This window comes from Eurypyga helias, unplaced genomic scaffold (genome assembly GCF_000690775.1).
Source record: "Eurypyga helias isolate BGI_N326 unplaced genomic scaffold, ASM69077v1 scaffold3311, whole genome shotgun sequence".
Lineage (NCBI taxonomy): Eukaryota > Metazoa > Chordata > Aves > Eurypygiformes > Eurypygidae > Eurypyga > Eurypyga helias.
Genome location: NW_010229991.1, coordinates 60,073 through 79,609, shown reverse-complemented (window position 1 = coordinate 79,609; position 19,537 = coordinate 60,073). Strand labels below are relative to the sequence as shown.

The window sequence follows — 19,537 nt, the reverse complement described above, 5'->3', positions numbered from 1 at the left end:
TGCTAGTCATACGGTATACAGTGGGTTATTTTCCCCTCTCCTTCCTTCTAATACAGATTAACAGTGTCCAAAGCCTGCAAGAAACTTGCGTCTGCCCCAAGCACACGTGTGTAAGCCCAAAGTCTCAATTCAGTTAAATCAGCAGTAAATCGACCAGGGTAAGCATCAGCTACTTTGGAGAAGAGATTCCAATCATGAATTAACACACTCGGGAAATTTGGCTTTCAATGACATCTGTGCTTTGGAAATGTTTCACAATACGCTCCATCAGAGCTTCTTTTCTGACAGTCACACCATGAAAGTGGGGAGATCTACAGAAAGGAGAAAAAAACAACAAGGTAAACTTTGCAAAAGACCATCAACAAAGGCCATCTGTAAACTTGTCCAGGTGGACTCGGCTGTCATCGCGTGTCAGCTCGTGCCTCCCCACCTCCTCCCAAACCCGCGAGACAAGGCAGCAATGCAACACTGTCCATCGACAAGAGAAATGCAACAGAAAAGGGAAAAATAATACATCTGGGAGAGATAAGATTTTCAGAAGTGACTACTGATTTAGATTCATCTGTTTCTGGGCATTCAGCTAGGGGTATTTTAAACAGCCAAGACTGCAGGAAGTGCTGGACAGCCAAATATGAAAATGGTACTCAGAAAAGGTCTCTAATTAAGCACCTAGCAATTGCAAAAGGATTCATTTAATTGTTTTTCTCATACATACCACTACTATTAACACTCTGCTTGATCCAGTCAACAAAAACACCAACATTTGTGTACACTCCTGGGTAGCTCTTCCTTCCACAGCCCAAGCCCCAGCTAGTGATTCCATGAAGCGTGTAAAATCCCGAGTTATCTTCTGAAGGACAAACCAATGGGCCACCAGAATCACCCTGAACAAGGACGAAGGAATCTTGTTATGAGCTAACATCACTCCTTACATTTTTAAGACAACAGTTCAGGTACAAGAGCTCACAGCTGCTTGTGTGTTTGGGGTTTCTGTTGTTAAAAGGCAGAGAAAGAACAACCTCTGTTCAAGGGAATTAGTTCTTTTTGCAAAATCAGTATAATTATAATCCTACTGCTAAAGAGTCTTTTGCTGTAAATCACCTACAGTCTCCGCGAGAAAACAGCTGTTAGTGAGGTTTTAGCACTCCCCTTTATTCAGAACCCGTCTGGCCATACCCCAAGTGTCAGAAGACAAAGGTGATGTGCGCAACTTACTGTGCATGAGTCCTTGCCTTCTTCCAGAGGGAATCCAGCACAGATCATCCTCTGTGTCACTTTACTGGGAAGGTTTACGTAGTAGCTCTGACACGTGTCGAGCACCAGGAGGGGGACTTCTAGCTGATGCAATTTTTTCCCCTTTTCTCTGTCTTGAAGTAAAAGAAAAGATACCAGCAGAGGCATGAAGTAGTGATTCCAGAAATAAGTTTTACTCTTCCCTTTTCCAAATGGTCTCAACCCAAATTACCCGATTTCTTTCCTCCCACCCATTTCCCTGCACATCTAGCTTACGCAAGTGAAAACCTTCTAACAGGTCTCTTCTCCAGGAATTAATGTGCGGACAGAATGAATGTTACAACACAAAACGCAGTATTAAAACACACCTACAGCACGCTCTACCTTCAAAGTGGCAAAGACTGCATACCTTCCTCGTGCGCACCCCATCCTGTGACCACGCACACCCTCGAGGGCTGAACCACCTCCCCCTCGGCAGGGAGGCACACTGGGCGCACGTAAGGGTTGAATTCTAAGGGCTCAGCCAGCTGCAGTAAGGCGATATCAGAGTCCATAGTAGTCTTGTTAAAACTTGGATGTATAATATGCTGCTTTACTGACCTCTTCTAGGAAAGCAAGGACATTGACATTTTCAGAACGATTTAGAAATCTGAGTGTATGCGAGGTGCCTTAAGAGGAAGAAACATTTAAATGCAGCTGATCAAGTCACCAGCTTGTTATATTAACAGGTCAAGATGATGCCTGTTGGACAGGGATCAGGGAACATGCAGGAAGGTCCACCCAGCAAGGGTAGGAAGATGGTATTGGAAAAACTTGTCCAGTCTGAGCAAAGTGGAAATTTGTACCCCAATTACTTTCACCTTGTTAACAGTCACCAGGGAATTTAGAGCCAATACACTCCACACTCACACATCCTCCAGGATACTGAGCTTTGGAGTTCATGACTGGTGAAGGCACAGGTCTGTGTTGATACAATTTCCCTGACAGTCACACAAAAGCTGTTGTGTAAACGCAGATGAAGGTCAGCACGCAGGCTGCTAGATGGCTGCGTCACGAACAATTTGGAAGATGCATTTACAGTAAAAAATATTTTCCACGATTGATTTATATTTCATTATTATGCAGAACTGAAGTACCTGTCTGTATTCCTGCTCTGTAAGATCATGAAGTCCCGTTACCACCGTCCATAAGCCTCTGTACAGTTCCCTAAAAAAAAAGGTAAGCACATTCTCAGGCTGGTAGGACAGCGTTCTTGACACCTGTGAATCTTAAAACATCCCCCACCCACCCCAAACAGTTTCTAGGGCTCTACATATTCCTAGGCCAACAACTCCTGAAGCCCATACTCATGTACAAATCAATGGAAATCTTTCCATGACTTCTAGGGAGCTTGAAACATTCTCGAGGCAGTGGGATTTCTCAAACACATAGCAAACGGAGAGAAAGGTCACTTTCACAAGGATTGGGGGTGCCCGATGCAGAACACAAGGTCTGCATGGTCCACATCATCCAGGGATAGTGCTGGTCCCTACCTTCTTAATGAAGAAAATGAGTGGCCTCCAAAACTTAATGACCCATCAAATGATATAAAGAAATGCAAGCAACATTTTGTTTCACCCTTTGGTTTCTTAACCAAACCTTTTCACTCTCTGGAAACTTGTCATAACTCCCTGATTAAACAGTTGTGTAGAATCATTCACCCGTGTACACAAATTCTGATGCAATGGCAATGTGCAATAGAGAATTCCTCCTTAATTCAAGCAGTACCTTCAACACAGCGCAACAACGTTCCTGACATACAATTTTGCAAACTGGTATTTAGAAACTTAGAAGTCAAAGTCCAAAATTCAAAACAGCACTTGCATTTCAGATCCCCAGTTTTGTGTGGGTGGGGAAGAGAACCAAAGAAATGGAGAATATGGATGCCTAGGCATCTTTGGCATTTGGGGCTTTTGAAAGCTTACCCTCATATTCAAGTAACTGCAGCTTGATTTGAAAACAGGCCAGAATACCTAGTTATCAGCAATCCTGGGAGGATTTTTAAAAAATATTACAAGGACCCAAGGTATGTGAATTTACTACCAGTCAGGTAGCATTCGGCCTAAGAATAAACAAATTGCCATTTTATTATAGAGTCTGAAAATCACCCAGACTCTCTTTTTGGCTCCTCTCAACAAAGACAATCAGATTACATGGGAATTTTTCTAACAGATCGATAGGTTCTGAATAAGGGAATAGCATCAACCCTGTGCACAAAAAAGCTCCCATATGTCCTCCAAAATCTACACAAATTCAGTATGTTTTTAATTTTTGGATAGAAGTTACCTAGGAGTAAGTGAGGGAGGACAAGAGACTTAGTATCTTATCTCTTCTGAAAACTTATCTGAATGAAAACCAAGCCTACAGATGTAGGCTACTTATTTCCTAAGTAGCCACTGTGATCCCAGTGCAAGTGCGTGGAGCAAAAGAATCCTGTGCCAGAGGGAGCGGCAAGTAGGTGGTAACGCAAACTGTGCCAGCCGCCCTGGGCAGAACCACCACGCTGCAGAGAGGCACCATGCAAGGGTTCATTTCGGCATACTCACTTAGCATTCAAGCAGTGAGCAGCTGTGACAACCCATTCTTTGGCAAGAACTGCTCCTCCACAGATATGCTCATCGGAAATTCGTACGCTGACCTGCCAAGGCCATGAGTATGGTACAGCTTCTTCACCTCCAATTATCCTACTGAAGATGAACCTGGGCTGATTTGAAGGCATTCCACAAATATCATCTAAAACAGAAAGCACTGATGTCTCTAGACATTAAGACTTGGGAAATCAAAAACAGCCCATTTAAGAGCTTCTCAAGCTTCTCCCCTCCCCTTTTTTGCTAAATCTTGCAAATTCCCTCATGACAAAGGATCCAAATATTTAGAGCTATCATGAGGAGATGATCTCAGTAAAAACAGAGCTTGACCAAGAGGAAAGCAACTGCTTACCTTCAAAAGTTTTACCATCAGACTTAAGACTCAGCCCATTACTGGGGGGAAAATTGGAAGTTCTAAAATGTTGGTTATTATTTTCAACTGCCCTGTACTCTTTGCAATTATTTTCACCAAAGCAAGTAGGTGTAAACTGACAAAGCTCAAATAATGCCATCATATTGCTGTAAATGACTTAACAAGATGAAGAAAACATTAAAAAAAAAATTAGGTTCTGCTATTCTAAAGTCAAATCATAGCTGTGTTACTATTCATCCCTTTATATCCTCAAAATATCATAATGAAAAATTCTGGGACAACTTCATCCATTAAATATTTGGAGAAAACACTGTTTAAATTATAGTCTCCCTACTCCCATGAAGAAAATATAACTTGGGCTGGCCTACCTGTTGTAACCTGCATTTCTACTTCAGTCACATTCCTATCTTCGAATCCTTCTTCACTACTTGAATCCAAAGTATCTAAATCTGGCAAATGAAAACAGCAAATGCGTTAGCAGGCTGTCTTGAGTGACACTTTCATTACAGGATAAGTTTTATTTCCTTTATTAGAATTTCTGTAGAAGGAATAGATTTCTACAGCATGGATCTGTGTTGTTACATCTTCACACGGTAATGAAGTGCTATGTAAAATGCACCAAAATACTCCTACACCAAACTCAACTCTCAGATTGTGGGTAGATTCATTGTTTCTCTTCACCCACTCAATAGGCCCTTTGTTTAATTCCTCAACAGGTTCACAACACTTTTTTGGGGTTTTTTTCACTGAAATAATTTATAAGATGAGAATCTCCTGGTGCAAAGTAATTCTGAATAGCCAGACTGACTGAAGAGCCCCTTGTGCTGCCCCAAAGAGGCAGTCTCCCAAGTTACTTCTATTACCTGTTACATGAACAAAAGAGATTGCAGCTCTGAATCCTCCAAAGGTCTCTGTTTCATCAGAGCGAAAGACAACCAGCATCACAGCCGAGGAGCTGAGAACAGGTGCTGGGAGGGCATATCCACAAGACTTCGCTAGAGATGAGAAAGAAAGGTTCACTGCAGATTGACATGTACTTTTTCATCCTTATCTCTTTCAGCAGTGGGTACACAAGATTCTGTGTATTCCAGCTCTCACACAGCAGGGTTAAAAATAACTATGCACAAGAGAGGCGCAGAGATAATCAGACTGAGGCTGAAGGACTGTTCCATTACCCCTGTCAGTCTGTCCTTGTTCAGTGATTATCTCCTAAGGAGGAAACTTGCATTCATTCCCAAGAGACTATTGCAGCACTCCTGCTCGTAGGCTGCCGTTATGCACAGAACGCACTGGAAGCTTGTTCTCCCCGTGTTAGTGTTTCAGCATCTGCCTGCGCTCATCTGAGCACCAGTGCCCGCAGCTGCTGCTATCAGGGGACAGGTCTTCCTCTCACTCAGTGTAAGCCAGGGGAATCTCCAGCAAGGTGGCAAGGGCTACATGGATGCTCATCCAGAACGAAGAACAACTGGACTCTGAAAAGGAGACCTCCTGGGTGCTTTCTGTGCCTGACCACTGCTATAAAAACAAGTTATTGTGTTATGTCCTTTTCTGCGTTACATGAACTCAGAACTGCATTTCATACAAATTTTAAATACACAAAACTGTTCTGTCCAATGTGGTTTTACCTCTGTAAGTGAAACAGAAGCAGCAATACCCGCAAGTATTTTTTCAAGGTACTGAAAGTAGTACCTATAATATCACCTGAGAGAGGCAAACTTGATTTTAGACTGTAAAATAGGGCTAGTGAAAGTCATAAAATAATTATGTCATCCCCAAAATATGTCAAAAATCAAAAGTCAAACCAATTTCCTCCTCTTTTTGCACATCTTCATATACAGTCACGGCATCGTAAGAGCAATCTTCACTCTCTTCTACCTCAAAAGACTGGTATGTAAGCTTTAAATACAAAAAATGAAGAATTGAACCTGTTATTAAATTCAGAAAGAAAAATTCCAAGATCTGTCATAGGGTCTTTATTATTCCCAATGATTCCTCCAGGATTTTGTTTCTGTGACATTCAGACCTTGCACAGGTGACAGACAGCATTACATTTCCTAGAAGAATCTGTCATGATAAAACTTAAACCAGGAAATCCTATTCTATTATAACGTAAAGGAGAAATGAAAACCTATCTGGTTTGGGGATGGAAAGTGATTTCTCTTAACTGCATCCAGCAGCGTTATTCAAGCTTAAGTTTCCTGCTCTTGCTTGTCCTTAGCTGCATCATTTCTTGTTAACTAAATGGTGCCCACTCCCATTCTGTAGACACAAGAGAAGCTCATATTATACCTTGATTACATGGTCCTCCGGCGCACAAATAATCCACTGACAGTCTGCCATGTTGCCGTAGTGCTCTGGGTAGTGCATACTCTGTACCACTCCTTCTTCAAAAAGGACAGCTAAGGACTCACAGCCAGAATCTGGAAATTCAGGAAACAAAACCAGAGTCACTGTGATTTCCTATTAAATCATTCACAAAAAAAAAAAAAAAAGAAATCCAGAAAAACTTTTGTGGTGCTTTCACACTGCTGAGAAAGAGAACAGGACAGGAGCAAAAAAATATTTCATCTATTCTCAGAGAGAAGAGCGATCTGACCCGTGACTCTACCCTTTCCCTTTAGCTACGGGCAGTGCACTGCAGAGACGGGTACTTCCGTAGGGTGATAGAAGAGCAGGATGCGGGCACATCAAGAACCTTCGGCAACTTTCTTTGGAAATTAAAGTGGAGACACAAAATGCAACCAGCAGCTATGTCTTCTTGATGGCCTATGTAGTAGCAAGGCCCCTCAGAGGGAATTCCTCCCCGCGCTCTGCAAAGGAAAGAAACTACCTGGAAACGCTGCAGAAGCTACCTGGAAAAGCTGTACTGCATCCAGCTGTGGTACCCACAACATCAGAAGGATATAGACTGGTTGGAGCGAGTCCAGAGGAGGCCATGAAGATACTCCGAGGGCTGGAGCCCCTCTGCTCTGGGGACAGGCTGAGAGAGTTGGGCTTGTTCAGCCTGGAGAAGAGAAGGCTCCGGGGAGACCTTATAGCACCTTCCAGAGCCTGAAGGGGCTACAAGGATGCTGGGAGGGGGTCTTTTTACAAGGGCAGGGAGTGACAGGACAAGGGGTAATGGGTTTAAATTGAAAGTGGGGAGGTTTAGACTGGATATCAGGAAGAATTTCTTCCTGGAGAGGGTGGTGAGGCACTGGCACAGGTTGCCCAGAGAAGCTGTGGATGCCCCATCCCTGGGAGTGTCCAAAGCCAGGCTGGATGAGGCTTGGAGCAACCTAGTCTAGTGGAAGGTGTCCCTGCCCATGGCAGGGGGGTTTGAACTGGATGGTCTTTAAGGTCCCTTCCAAACTAAACCATTCCATGATTCTGTGAAACAGGAATAACTGGTGTCTGTCCATAACTGGATTGTCCAGACTCAGCAGACAGCCATTGGACCTGCTCCCTCATGATGGTGAACTGGTCTGGCAGCAAAACTGAAAGCAATTCTCCACTATATATGTATCTCAGCATTAGCTGCCTCCCCAGGGCGCCTCCAGGAAAGCATGCTTAGGACAGGGCAAAGCACCTTTCATCTGGAAATTCCCCTCTTTTGGCTAATCTCAATTAATTATGAGTTAAAACAGTCTGGAAGTAGGGAAGGAAATGAAATCTTGTGTAAAGTGGCTGGAGAAGAGGCAAAGTTAAATGAGGGCTTCTCTCAATAGTATCTATCCTACCTGAGATGAGAAACTCATCCCAGTTTCTCCACAATGTCACACAGCAGCCTACACACACTTACCTTGTTCATAACATCATCCACATAGAAAAATCATAGAAGCTTCCTCTGATTTATTTTCTCCTGTTCTTCAGGCCACCACCCAAGAGCACAGACAGATACATTACTAGACTTAGACTTACCAGGAAGAATATCTGGTGTAAGAGCTTTGTAGGTCACAGAAAAACCAGTTCCATAATCCTTGCTGTCAGAAACAAATTTTAGCCTTATACTATCGGAGCCAATCAAAATAGGTAATGGAAGATCTCCTCCACAGAATTTTCCTGAAATATTAGAGAATAATCATAGTTAAAAGCCTTTAGTCCCTTAAGAATACTTGCGTGTACTTGGCTGTGCAAATTTAAAGATGCACACTATTAAAAATTGAGAACACAACTGACAGTTCCCTACCAGGCATTTTCTATCACCCTCTTTGTCTTTTATTTTAGATCATATGTTACAGTGTATTCATTACTAAAACATAAGTTAAACACAATCAACTGCAGTGTGCTTCCTGGGTGTACCTGCCATCAGAATCACAGAGAACACTGACGGATTATTGCAGAGAGTAAGGGGACACAACTCACCGACAAGTCTGTCGTCTTTTGAATAGACTGATAAAGAATCATAGGCACAGAATGTTTCTGGCTCTATATCAAAGTGGGAAAAACGAAGCAATATGTAATTCCCTTCTGGTACAAAGAGAGTCCATACGCACAATCTGGAACAACAAATTAGTTCCCATTCACAAAGCTGCAACAAAACCCCACAACTACACCAGTACGGGGAACAGCTTCTGGGGAAAGTCTGGGCTGTTCTACTTACTCGTGGTTTTGATAGAACTGTTTGGGACTTCCAGGAAAATGTAATTCTCCTTCACTTTCAGGGAGTTTGCCATCCTGAATGCTACAAAGTGCTGCATTGTAGAGTTAAAACAAAATAGGAGGAATCAGGTTTGACACATCTGCAATCATCTGTTACACCAAAAAGCTCGAACATCTAGAGAATACTGTGAGACTCAGGATGGCTCAGCTGTACCTTGTTTCTGCTGGAAGACTGATGCTGGGTCTTCTCTCTCTTATTTTGTAAGTCAGTTGTTTTAAACCCCATAATTTGGGAGCAAATATGAAACACTGCCAACACACTATCATATTTTATTGAAAAAAATGGCAGTGCTTGCTTTTTACCTTAAAGAAACTATTTGTTAAACGAGGATTTCAGTATAAATATTTTTCCGGGAGGAAAAGCGCATTCCTCAGGACACTAGAAAAGTGTTCATTGCAGCCCATTTGTAACAATGACCTTAGCTATGTTACAGCAGGACACTTCAGCAACACGCAGCATGGTACTGAAGACACTTTAGCAGAAGAAGCAGAAGCTTTTCTCTCCAGATAAGTGTCGCTAAAAACACAATCACTTAGAAAAATTATCTCCTCTTGCCTTTCCTTCTCCTTGTAAAGTAAGCCAGTAAGACATTTAGCAACAACTATGTATATGAAAACAAATTTAAGGAGTCATGAGCTTACAAGATTATCTTACCTGAAGCATCCTAGGAAGAGCAGTAAAAAATTTCAAAAAGACACAAAGAGCATTTAAATACCAAATTCTGTCTAGCCACAGCAAGTCTATACAAACTGACTGTGTGCCCAAGCTCATTTATTATCTGAGAAATCTCACTCTAAATTACTCAAATTAAAATCTTAAGATCTAATTCACGAGAGTCATTTCTGTTATCTGTATGTGAACCTGTACCTCGATGAACAGTGTTCAACAAGAACATACACATGGCAGAATCAAAGCAAGACTTCAGTTTTAAAACATGTTACATTCATTGTTGGGGGGGGGGGGGGGGGCAGTATTCTACATCAATTGGGGTTTTTTTTACAGAACCAGGAGGATAAAAGCGTGTATTTAAAATATACATTTAAATGTGCTTTGATGAGTCAAGCTTCTTCACATTTCTTCCTTCACAGATTATATATCAGACAATTTTTAGCTCTTATTATGCTCTAACACAGTTAGAAGATACTGAAAAAATACTGTACTCACCTGTGGAGCTTTTCATTTTCAGATCTAATAAAAGAGAGAGGGAAGGGAGTGGAAAAAGAATAAAAAATACCTGTAGTTTCATATACACCACATAGGCCTTACTTTTTCGTGTGTGAAATTGTAATTTTATACACCTATCACTGAGGCAAATTCAAATGCTTCTTGGGCACTGGTGTCTACAATAAACTAAGCTTGGAATTAAAACAAAATTGCAAGTTCAGGCAATGTTGACATTGGAATAAACAATCCTGGAGTAGCCACTTCTAGAATTAATCACATGTTGAGAGGCCACTGCAAAGTCTGAGCAGCACAGTACTCGCTACTTGTTGAGTAAATTCTACCCATTTCAGGTAAGGGTAGCAGAATCCAACTGCCAGCATCACATCAGGGACACAAACATTAAGTCTGACAGCAATTACAGCTGAGGTCTTTTTCACCAGTGTGACAGCATAACAGAGTGAGCAAGCAAAACCTAGAGCAATGCAACTGAGAACTGTTTTCACTTCACCTCCCAAATGGCCTTTTCTGTTCACTGGAGCCAAGACACTTTAATTACCACCATCGCTAATCACATAATTTTTTCCTGATAATGAAATAAGCCAACTAGTAAATTTTCAATGAAAACAACTCTCTTGCTCCCCCTTCTTTTTAATTGAAAACCAAAACGCTTTACAAAAGCTAAACCCTTTTCATTTTTCTCCAGCATTATGAGGATTTCTTTTTTTCAATCACCATTTGAAGCTGGTTTCTAATGCAAAAGTTGTTTTATTCTCTCATGACTTCTTACCATTGACTAGCAAAACCTTTTAAACATCACTCCTCAGTTTTTCAGTTCTCTGTGTAAATTTTAATACAATCTCCAATACTTTTCAACAAAAATAGCCCAAACTGGAAGAAAATATTAATTCAGTTTCTTAATGCTCTGAGTGAAGTTCAGCCTGGGAGAGAATGTCATTTACATCTCCAGCTCCATGACTCTGATAGATAATTTTCAAGCTGTTTCTCTGCACGGAGGGCATAGAGCCTTTTGGGCAGAGTAAGCAAAACCCCTTCTGAGACCACCCTTTTCCTCATGTAGTCAAGTGTCTGATCCAACACATTTTAGCTGAGAAAAATGACAAGTTACTTTGAAGAGGTGCTTATGGAATTTCAGATAATTTCAGCTCATGAATACCAGGTTAACACACACACACACTCTCGCTCGCTCTCTTTCAAGGTAGAAGGTGAAATGGAAGAGAGGCAAGCATTTACAGTGTTCTCAATTTGGTTTTTTGCAACTGTCAATCCATACCATCTACGTAAGGGCAATGTGAAATGCAATAGTGCTTTTTCATGAAAAATGGGAAAAATGTAAGTGCTATATCTTGAAAAAGATAAAACAGAATGAAATATTAATGCGAGACAGTTGTCAGAAGGGAGGGACACATTACTGGAAACTGAATACCAGTACTCATGTTCTCTTGAATCCAGGAAAGCACCGCACTGAGGTCTGTGAATATTCCCGGAGATCCTCTGTCATAATGTTTCTTCCTCTCATTACTTATCCAGCCACGAGCACAGCCCATCCCCCAGGAGACCACACCAGCGAGAGTCCAGGCACCGTGCTCGCGTCGGCACAAAAGAGGGCCTCCCGAGTCTCCCTGTCAAAACAAGTCAAAGCCCACAACCCACAGCTTACAAGAGCTCACACATCCCACTGAGCAAGCCGTGAAGAATTGACTGAGGTCTCTCTTGTGCCAGGCTAAGAAACCTGCAACACAGGGAATAGCGGTTTTAAAACAAACTATGAAGAGAGACACTTCGGTTTTTATTGTGTTGTCAGGGTTGTCCAGAGGAGAAGAGATAGACTAACTCCCTCGTGGGTGCACATCTGTTGTGTTTTAGCATGTAAAAAGGAGTGAGAAGCTTTATTTTTTTACCTGCATGACAAGGAACAATCACTTAACCTTTATCTCCATTCTTTCCTTCCTGTAATCCAAGGCAATACTTTCCACTTTCCTCCTTAGGATCTTAGCAACACTACCTAATTAATGCACCACGTGCTCTGCAGTTAGAAAGCCCTAAGCACAACCACACTGGGATACATTGCGAAACTGCTCTCAGGAACCTGTCATACAACTCACGCAATAATTAAAATGGAATTGTGTAATTAATACATCGCCCCATACGGAACCCTTGAAAGAATTCACAGCCCAAAATAAATACACTCCAAATATCGCACTGTAGAGTGTATTTATTCGCTAAGGCACAGAGAGCCTTGAGCTTCTGCGAAACACTTGTAAGTACAGGAGGCCCCGTGCCCAGCTGACCTGGCAGGCATCTCTTCCTCCATCTGGAAATCCAGCACACATTATAGTGTCACCTTGGATGGGTTTCTTCAAAGTTGATAATGCTCTTGAACACTCCTTACTGTTCAGGATTGGCAGATTGACTTCATATAAGACCTGAGGGAGTGGTCCATCTGAAACACAAGAAAGTTGTTCATAAGAAAGGCTGGAAGACAAACTTCACGTCACTGTTAATACACCACAAATAAGGTGAGTCACAAAATTGCTCCAAGCCATTTTATGGTTACATAAACACCCACTTTTCTGTACATAAGCAGTTTTACTTGAATGAATTTCAAACTTTTTCAAAACTGAAATACAGGTCTACATATTGCAGTGATTGATAATTCATGGGTAGGCACAATAATTCTTTACGACCAGTTGATGGTTTTTACTGGTCGGTCTACGATGCAATCAAGCTCTTAGCTTCAGAAGTAAAACACTGAAAAACCTGAATGCCAAGGAACAATTCGAGTGGCTTACTCTCATGTAAACGGCCCCAACCACAAGCAGTGCAGATATATCCTGCTTCAAACTTTTCACCTGGATCAGGCAGACATGCTGGCAAAACCGATGAACCTGCCACACATGGACATGAATGTTATTGCTGAGCATTTGGAAAATCAACAACAAAAAGCTTCCTTAGTTTTTTAAAACTAAAAAGTACCGTTACTTTTGTGACATCTGAAAAATCAATCTGGCATTTGACAATTTATCTGTGCCTCCACTTCGCAGTGTTTTGGAAAGGAAATAGAAAGCCACGAGCATCACAAGCTTCAGCCCAGGCCTTTGACATTCAGCTTAAAGTCAGCTGCCATCATGATCCAAACTTCCATTAGAAAACGTAGCCACTCACCTTTGTAGTGGCAAAGAAAGTGCAACACACTGATGTGTGCTGGAGCCTTTGGAAGAGCCAAGTGTCGGGGGGGACTCTCAGTACTACGTAGAGCTGACGTGAGGTAGCCTCCCCAAAAAGCTGACTGTAAGGCCAAGTTAGCAGAGAGCTGCGGAACGGCTGGCTCACAGGCCAGCAAACAGGGAAGCAACAGCTGTGCTCCCCTTCCCCATCCCTTACAGCCCCCAGACAGACCATCCTGCCACTGCAAAAGGAATGCCATGCTCCTGTCTGCAGGAAGGGCAGAGGGCCAGTGGCAGAGGGGGCTGAGTAAGGTACAGACAGTACCACAGTGCTCTCTGGGCTCTGGTCTGCCTTGGGCTAACTTTGCTGCTCACCAGAAGCAGGAATCTCCACCCACATCTACGATAAAGAATTAAACCACCTATTTGGGCAAACCTTTTTCTTCAGTCTGAAGAAGACCACTTAATTCCACGGATAGATTTTTCTTTTTCTGACTTACTCTGGTATTTCAAGTACTTCAGTTGCAAAATACTCTGGAGATTTTCAATGGTATAATCTGACAGATAGGAAGTGGGTTTAAACTGAGTTTCCAGACTTTTCACAGCATGTAGGAGAAGCAAAGGCCTTACCTCCCCCACTGAAAAAGATCACAGGTAACTATGGCCTTACTGAAGTTGAAGGCTCCATCCAGCTTCAGAAGGGCAATGTCGTAGTTCATCGGCCTTCTGGGGTCAAAGTTTGGATGCTTAATGACATATTTAACAGGGAGCGTCTGCTCGCCAGTCTCCCTGATCCTCAAATCATGCTCTCCTGCAGTGACATCCAGGTACTGGGGTAGGTTCCTGTAAAATAGAAAAACAAAAGTTCAGCTGCAGAATCTTCAAAATGAAAGGAAAAAATATAGTTGTTTTTAAACAGAAAAGTTATTACTACTGATACCTTTCTCCTTCAGATTTTTAGAGCACTTAATACATACAGCCAGTGAGAGCTGAGTATGCCCTGCAGTACAGACTGGGAGATGAAAAGGCTTGAGAAGAAAGATGACTTAGCTACACTCCTGACTGTGGTTTGGTGGCCCACTAAGGAAGCAGGTGCTCTTACTATGTTTAAAATGTGCAGTCACATTGCTTTTTGAAGAAGGAGGGAAGATATAGACATAGGAAAACACAGAAAAAATAAGATCACTTCTCTAGCCTTTCTAGTTTATACCTGAAAAGCATAGTGAAACCTGCTTTAGGGCTCCTAGTACCAGGTCAGATGTGCAGCAAGGAAACACAAAAGCAATCATCATAACCTTCTTATTCTGCTTAAAATTCATTCACCAGACTTGAAGAATCACTTTTGTGTCAGGAGGCTTTATGCTGATTTAGATATTGCCTGTCCTTCTCCGCAGTTATTGGCTAATTTGACCAAGATGTGATCACATACAATGTCAGATGCAGATCAGATGTGTAATTCCAGGTGACCCATTAGTACAAAGATTCAGTATTAATTATAAGGGAATTAGAATCTCAGTGAAGCCACTACAGAATCAGGACTGAACCCTTCCATACAGCATTCACAGACCCCTGTTGTTGGTTGGGTGGGTTTTTATTTTGTTTTGAACACTAAGGCTGAAAATCATATGCATGCAAGAGGTCAGTACTATATCCATTCACCATTTAATTGCATATACTCTGACAGGTGCTACCTCTGAAAAAGAAAACGCAGTCACCTGAAAACTATAGTTAGGCACAGATTTTCACCTACACTTCCCAATCAGTCTCCACCAATCCCTATAAGTTCATTTTATTCTTTATTATTTTTGAGATGTTCAAAGGTTTTGGTTTTTCTCCCTCTCTGTTAAAACGTGGAAAATACTGGTTACAAATGAAAGGGTAGCACCTGTAAGTAATTGCCACAAAAAGATGCTACAGCACACAGGCACTTTTACAGTCAGTGTTTATCTGCACCTGCAGCCTGCCCCTGAAATACCACATCCATACCTGTCTAAGATGCAGTGAGCTGCCGTGACCACCCACTGAGCAGAAACAATGGTGCCTCCACAGAAATGCTTCTGCCTTCGTTTCAAGGAAACCTGCATCACACAAAGATGACGTGCCAAACAAGGAAAATCTTTATACCTGCTCTGACTGTATTTGAGGATGAAAGCAGAGAATGCATGCAGGTACTCTCTGAAGACTCATGTGCTGTATTTCAAGCAAAGACACTTTCATAGCATTCTTGGGGTACCTGAGTCTACGAGAGCCTAAACCTAGTTGTTCCCTTCAGCTGTGCCTCGGTACTGGGACAAAAGCAACATAACATGTAACAACTGCCAAGTCACTGAGTACACGGCACGCTGTAGAGGTTACTGGCTGAGAATTTTCCCATTGCAGGACACGGGAGCATTGCAAATCCATGATGCCTGACAACAGTCAGGAGCTGGGGTCGGCCTCCTATTTCTGAGCAGTTTCACCCATTCCTCTTTACAATAGACTAATCTACAGATGCCCTTTTGAAAATAATGATAAACAAAATAATAAACGATAAGAAAGTTTTATCAGGGAGCAGGACAGGTTCCATGTCCTCTTCCCACTTCACTGCTTTTTGTAAAAGCAAGGTGGAGCTCAGCAATGCACCATGTCATTAAGCACGAAGTATGCCTGTTTTCTTCTTTTGTCATTTCTATGGAAAAATCAGGACTGTGTTCTGAAGATAAACCCACATTTGCTTGTGCACACCTGCCACGGATGTGAGCCTTGTTTCACCTGGGCTCCCCCAACAATCCGAGTGAAAAGGTGAAGGTAACTCCATGGGTTTGTATCTTGAACTTTCTGCCCACACTTAGGATCTGAGGAGTAAAATGGGAAAAAGAAGGAAAGATTTAGTCCAGATTTAAGTTTTTCTGCTTTTTAGTAACACAGCATTGGAAGGCACAGGCTGGCGCAGAAGTACGTGTGATCTCTCTGCCACGACAGGAACCACATTTTATACTTCCTAATAAAAACTGCCCAAACTAAGGTTAAACTGGGGTAAGAAAAAGGCAATGTGCTTTATTTTGTGGACATTTTCCAGAGGAGCACGTTTTGGTTTAATAGTATCACAAATATTAAATGTTGCCTGCCACGAGCGGATGCATGTGTAGATATATATACATATGAAAGTTCTCATTAGGTCCATGCTTACCTGAACGTTTTGAATGTGACCATTTTCTTTCAAGCAACTTTTGGAATGATTTTGGGATGAAATCACTGATTTGTTATCACTTTCAGAAATCTCTTTACACCCAGCATTAGTACTTAAAATATTTTGAACACACAGGGTCAAAATGCACAACATACAGTCCTTGATGACCAACAACAGTCGCTAAATTTATCCAGAACACCTATTTCTGGGCCAACTTAATTTCTTCTTAACTCACTACTTTTATCATCTACTATGTCTAAGTGAAGCTGATAATATTTATGTGTTTGTAAAGCAGTGTATTTATAGAAGCAAGTATTTGTAGTGATAACTACTGATTTGGTAGTATTTTAAGAAGCATAGAACCAATTCTGCCAAGCAGCACATCATAACAGGAATTATTTGTAGTGTCCTTTCCAAACGCAGCAGAAACCCCAATTCTTTTTTCCTTAAAGCTGTACGGAAATTCAGAGACAAACACATTTCTGCGATATTGTTATAGATACTTAGTGTTAAACACTACATTGGGAAAAATTTAGCACACAAAAAACTGAATCTTATTTCTTTCAGTGTCTGTTCTCCTGACATATGCAAGATAAGTTTAAAAGTTACAAGTTAATGTTTATATTAATATTATAGCAAATTTATAATATCTGTATTTTGACAAACTTTAGTATCTTCTGCTCCATGGCATTTGTAAGCCCAAGAGATTCCTGCCTGCCTTACAGACTGCTTCAGGAATGATGTTGTTCACTGATCAGATGAGATTTCCATGTAAACTGAATCACATCCATCTGCATGGCATGATGCCGAAGCAGGAGAATCCCATTGTACAGAACGCTATGCTTTGGATTGCTTAACTGAGCAACTTGTTACGATGATTTCAATAACACACCTGTTTTGACAGTCAAAATAGAGTTTTTACAGTGAAAACAAGTGATCTGCAGAATTTAGGAAATCAAGCTGTAAATTTCCCTTTTCCCACTGCAAATCCAAAATAGAAGCAAAATGGTTATGCAAACAGCCAAGATCTGATTTCCATTCCAGTTTGCTATAAACCAGAAAATCTTTATGAGGAAACTGGAACAATTGCAAATGTTAATTGTTCCAAAAAGAGAATACTCTGGATTTTAAGATATAAGACAGAGAACTCACTGTGTTTTGTTTGCAGCCCATGGCTAATATGGTAAACCATAACCTTCATTAACTTGCTGCAAATCTGAAAGTATGCTATTTTTTAAATTAGAAATCATATTTATTTAATGTTATTTATTCTGAATCATGAAGGAATCAGACATCAGTTTCCTAATAATTAGTCATTAAAAGACAACTTTCAGTTACAGACTTGGATTGGGCCAAACCCGAAGAATGGCAACTAGACAACTTATTCTAATGTTACCTGTGTCTAGGAATACGAGCTCTTAGGGTCAAAAACTTCGGGGGTGAAACAGGTACAGCTCCTTTATTTCAGCACTGACTCCCCTTGACTGTCACTGCCCAAGAACGAATCTGCTAGCGGCTAGGAAACTGTTAAAGCTGAATGTCAAATTTTCATCCTACCTTTCCGAAGAGCGGATGGTACAGCACGAAACTCTGTCACACAAACTATCCCCATCAGGAGTAACTGCAGCTTACCAGGGACAACACGCATCTTGGGATGCTAAATGACTGAGTGAAGAGAAGGAGAGTTTCATAGGGAAAAAGTGGCCCAAATACTACATTGCAGAAGAAGAGCAATTAATTGAAGTTACTCATTAATCCAGCCACAAAGCACTTACCTGAACAAGTAAGTTTTCCAAATTTAACGGAGCATGATTCTTTTATATGCCATTATAGAAGTCTGTTGTAAAATACTAGCTAAAATCTTCCCTAAAACTATTTTTTCAGGCAAAATGAAGTCAACATTTCTTGCTTTGCTAGCAACGCTTACCCAGACCGACCTACACGTCGAAGCAGAACACGCATGAACAGAACATGAATTGCTATTTGCCCCTACAATTTCTACAGCTTCTAAAGAGGCAATACTTAATTATTTCCTGTACACTTCATATTTAGCCAATTTTACAGACCTGAAAAACGTACCCAAAGTTTATCATTTTGTTGGCAGCATGCTCAAAGATAGCTCTCTACATCAAAGTGCCATTTTTTCAGAAGAGCAGTGTTTACATCCCATTTCTGAAAGGCAACTCACGAGGACAGGGGTCAGCTTTTTAAAAATATTTCAGAATAGCTGCAATTAGCAGTGTCAGTTCTGAGTCACTTTGATGGCTAAGCTCCACTTTTAATAACAATTTAAGTGCAAGTCTCTTAGAAGGCTATTCAAATCCTAAATAAGGAACACATCAGCAGCTAAATTTAAGATTTCACAAACCAGAAAGCATAAGTTAAATCACCCTGCAAATTCACCACTTAAAAACTTTTCTCTCATCAGTTTTAGCAAGTATTGCCTGACTTGGAAATGACTGAGCAAAGTGGTAAATACAATTAAAATAGTACCTGAACAGAAGTCACAAGTCCCACTTGTACCAGAAAGGGCAAGGGATATTTATACCTGGGAAGAAAGAAATATTTGCACTAGACAGGTAGAAGCATAGTTAAGCTTGTGGGTTTTTTCCTTTGCTTAAGTGGTTGCGATCCTCAGCTTCTCCCCTCTTTGTAAAGAATAATTCAGTATTTCCACCTTCAGTATTCCTCCAAAACCCATAATTTTCACATGGGAAATGCATCGAACTTTGAACACAGATACATGGGGCAAATAATATATGCATGTTAATAAAAATGTTAGTCAAACACCTTCACAGTCATACCTTATCAAAATTACATTTTTTCAAGATGCCAACAGGTAAATACAAAACATATTTTTTAAGATAAGTTGCAACAGTAATTAAACAGTTTCTCTTTTTGCGGTAACCGTCACAATGGACCAGACTCATGTTTTTTCAGTTCTGCTCAGTCTCCCAAAGAAAACAATCTTATACTTGACCCATTAGCCCCAGTCTATTGAATGTGTTCTATTATTTGGCCATGGATTTCACACAGACACCCCCCCAGATCCACCACCAGTCAACATTCCAACAATCACGTATGCATTATTCACTTCTATGTTTTTGTTCTATTCCTCTGCCAGGCAGAGGATAACAAAAACCA

General features: G+C 41.2%; 1 protein-coding gene across 1 annotated transcript; it reads right to left on the bottom strand.

Annotated features, from left to right (window-relative positions):
* Positions 1-692: 692 nt before the first annotated feature.
* OVCH2 (ovochymase 2) lies at positions 693-18,005 on the bottom strand. Its single transcript, XM_010160575.1, has 20 exons — positions 17,951-18,005; positions 15,949-16,058; positions 15,211-15,302; positions 13,895-14,067; positions 12,850-12,945; positions 12,349-12,500; positions 11,484-11,679; positions 10,040-10,063; positions 8,816-8,906; positions 8,578-8,711; positions 8,134-8,274; positions 6,523-6,653; positions 6,036-6,129; positions 5,097-5,228; positions 4,602-4,682; positions 3,819-4,005; positions 2,370-2,439; positions 1,643-1,838; positions 1,216-1,367; positions 693-884 (listed from the first exon to the last, which is right to left on the bottom strand). The coding sequence occupies exons 1-20, from the start codon at positions 18,003-18,005 to the stop codon at positions 693-695; spliced, it is 2,499 nt and encodes an 832-aa protein (XP_010158877.1).
* Between the last annotated feature and the right edge of the window lie 1,532 nt (positions 18,006-19,537).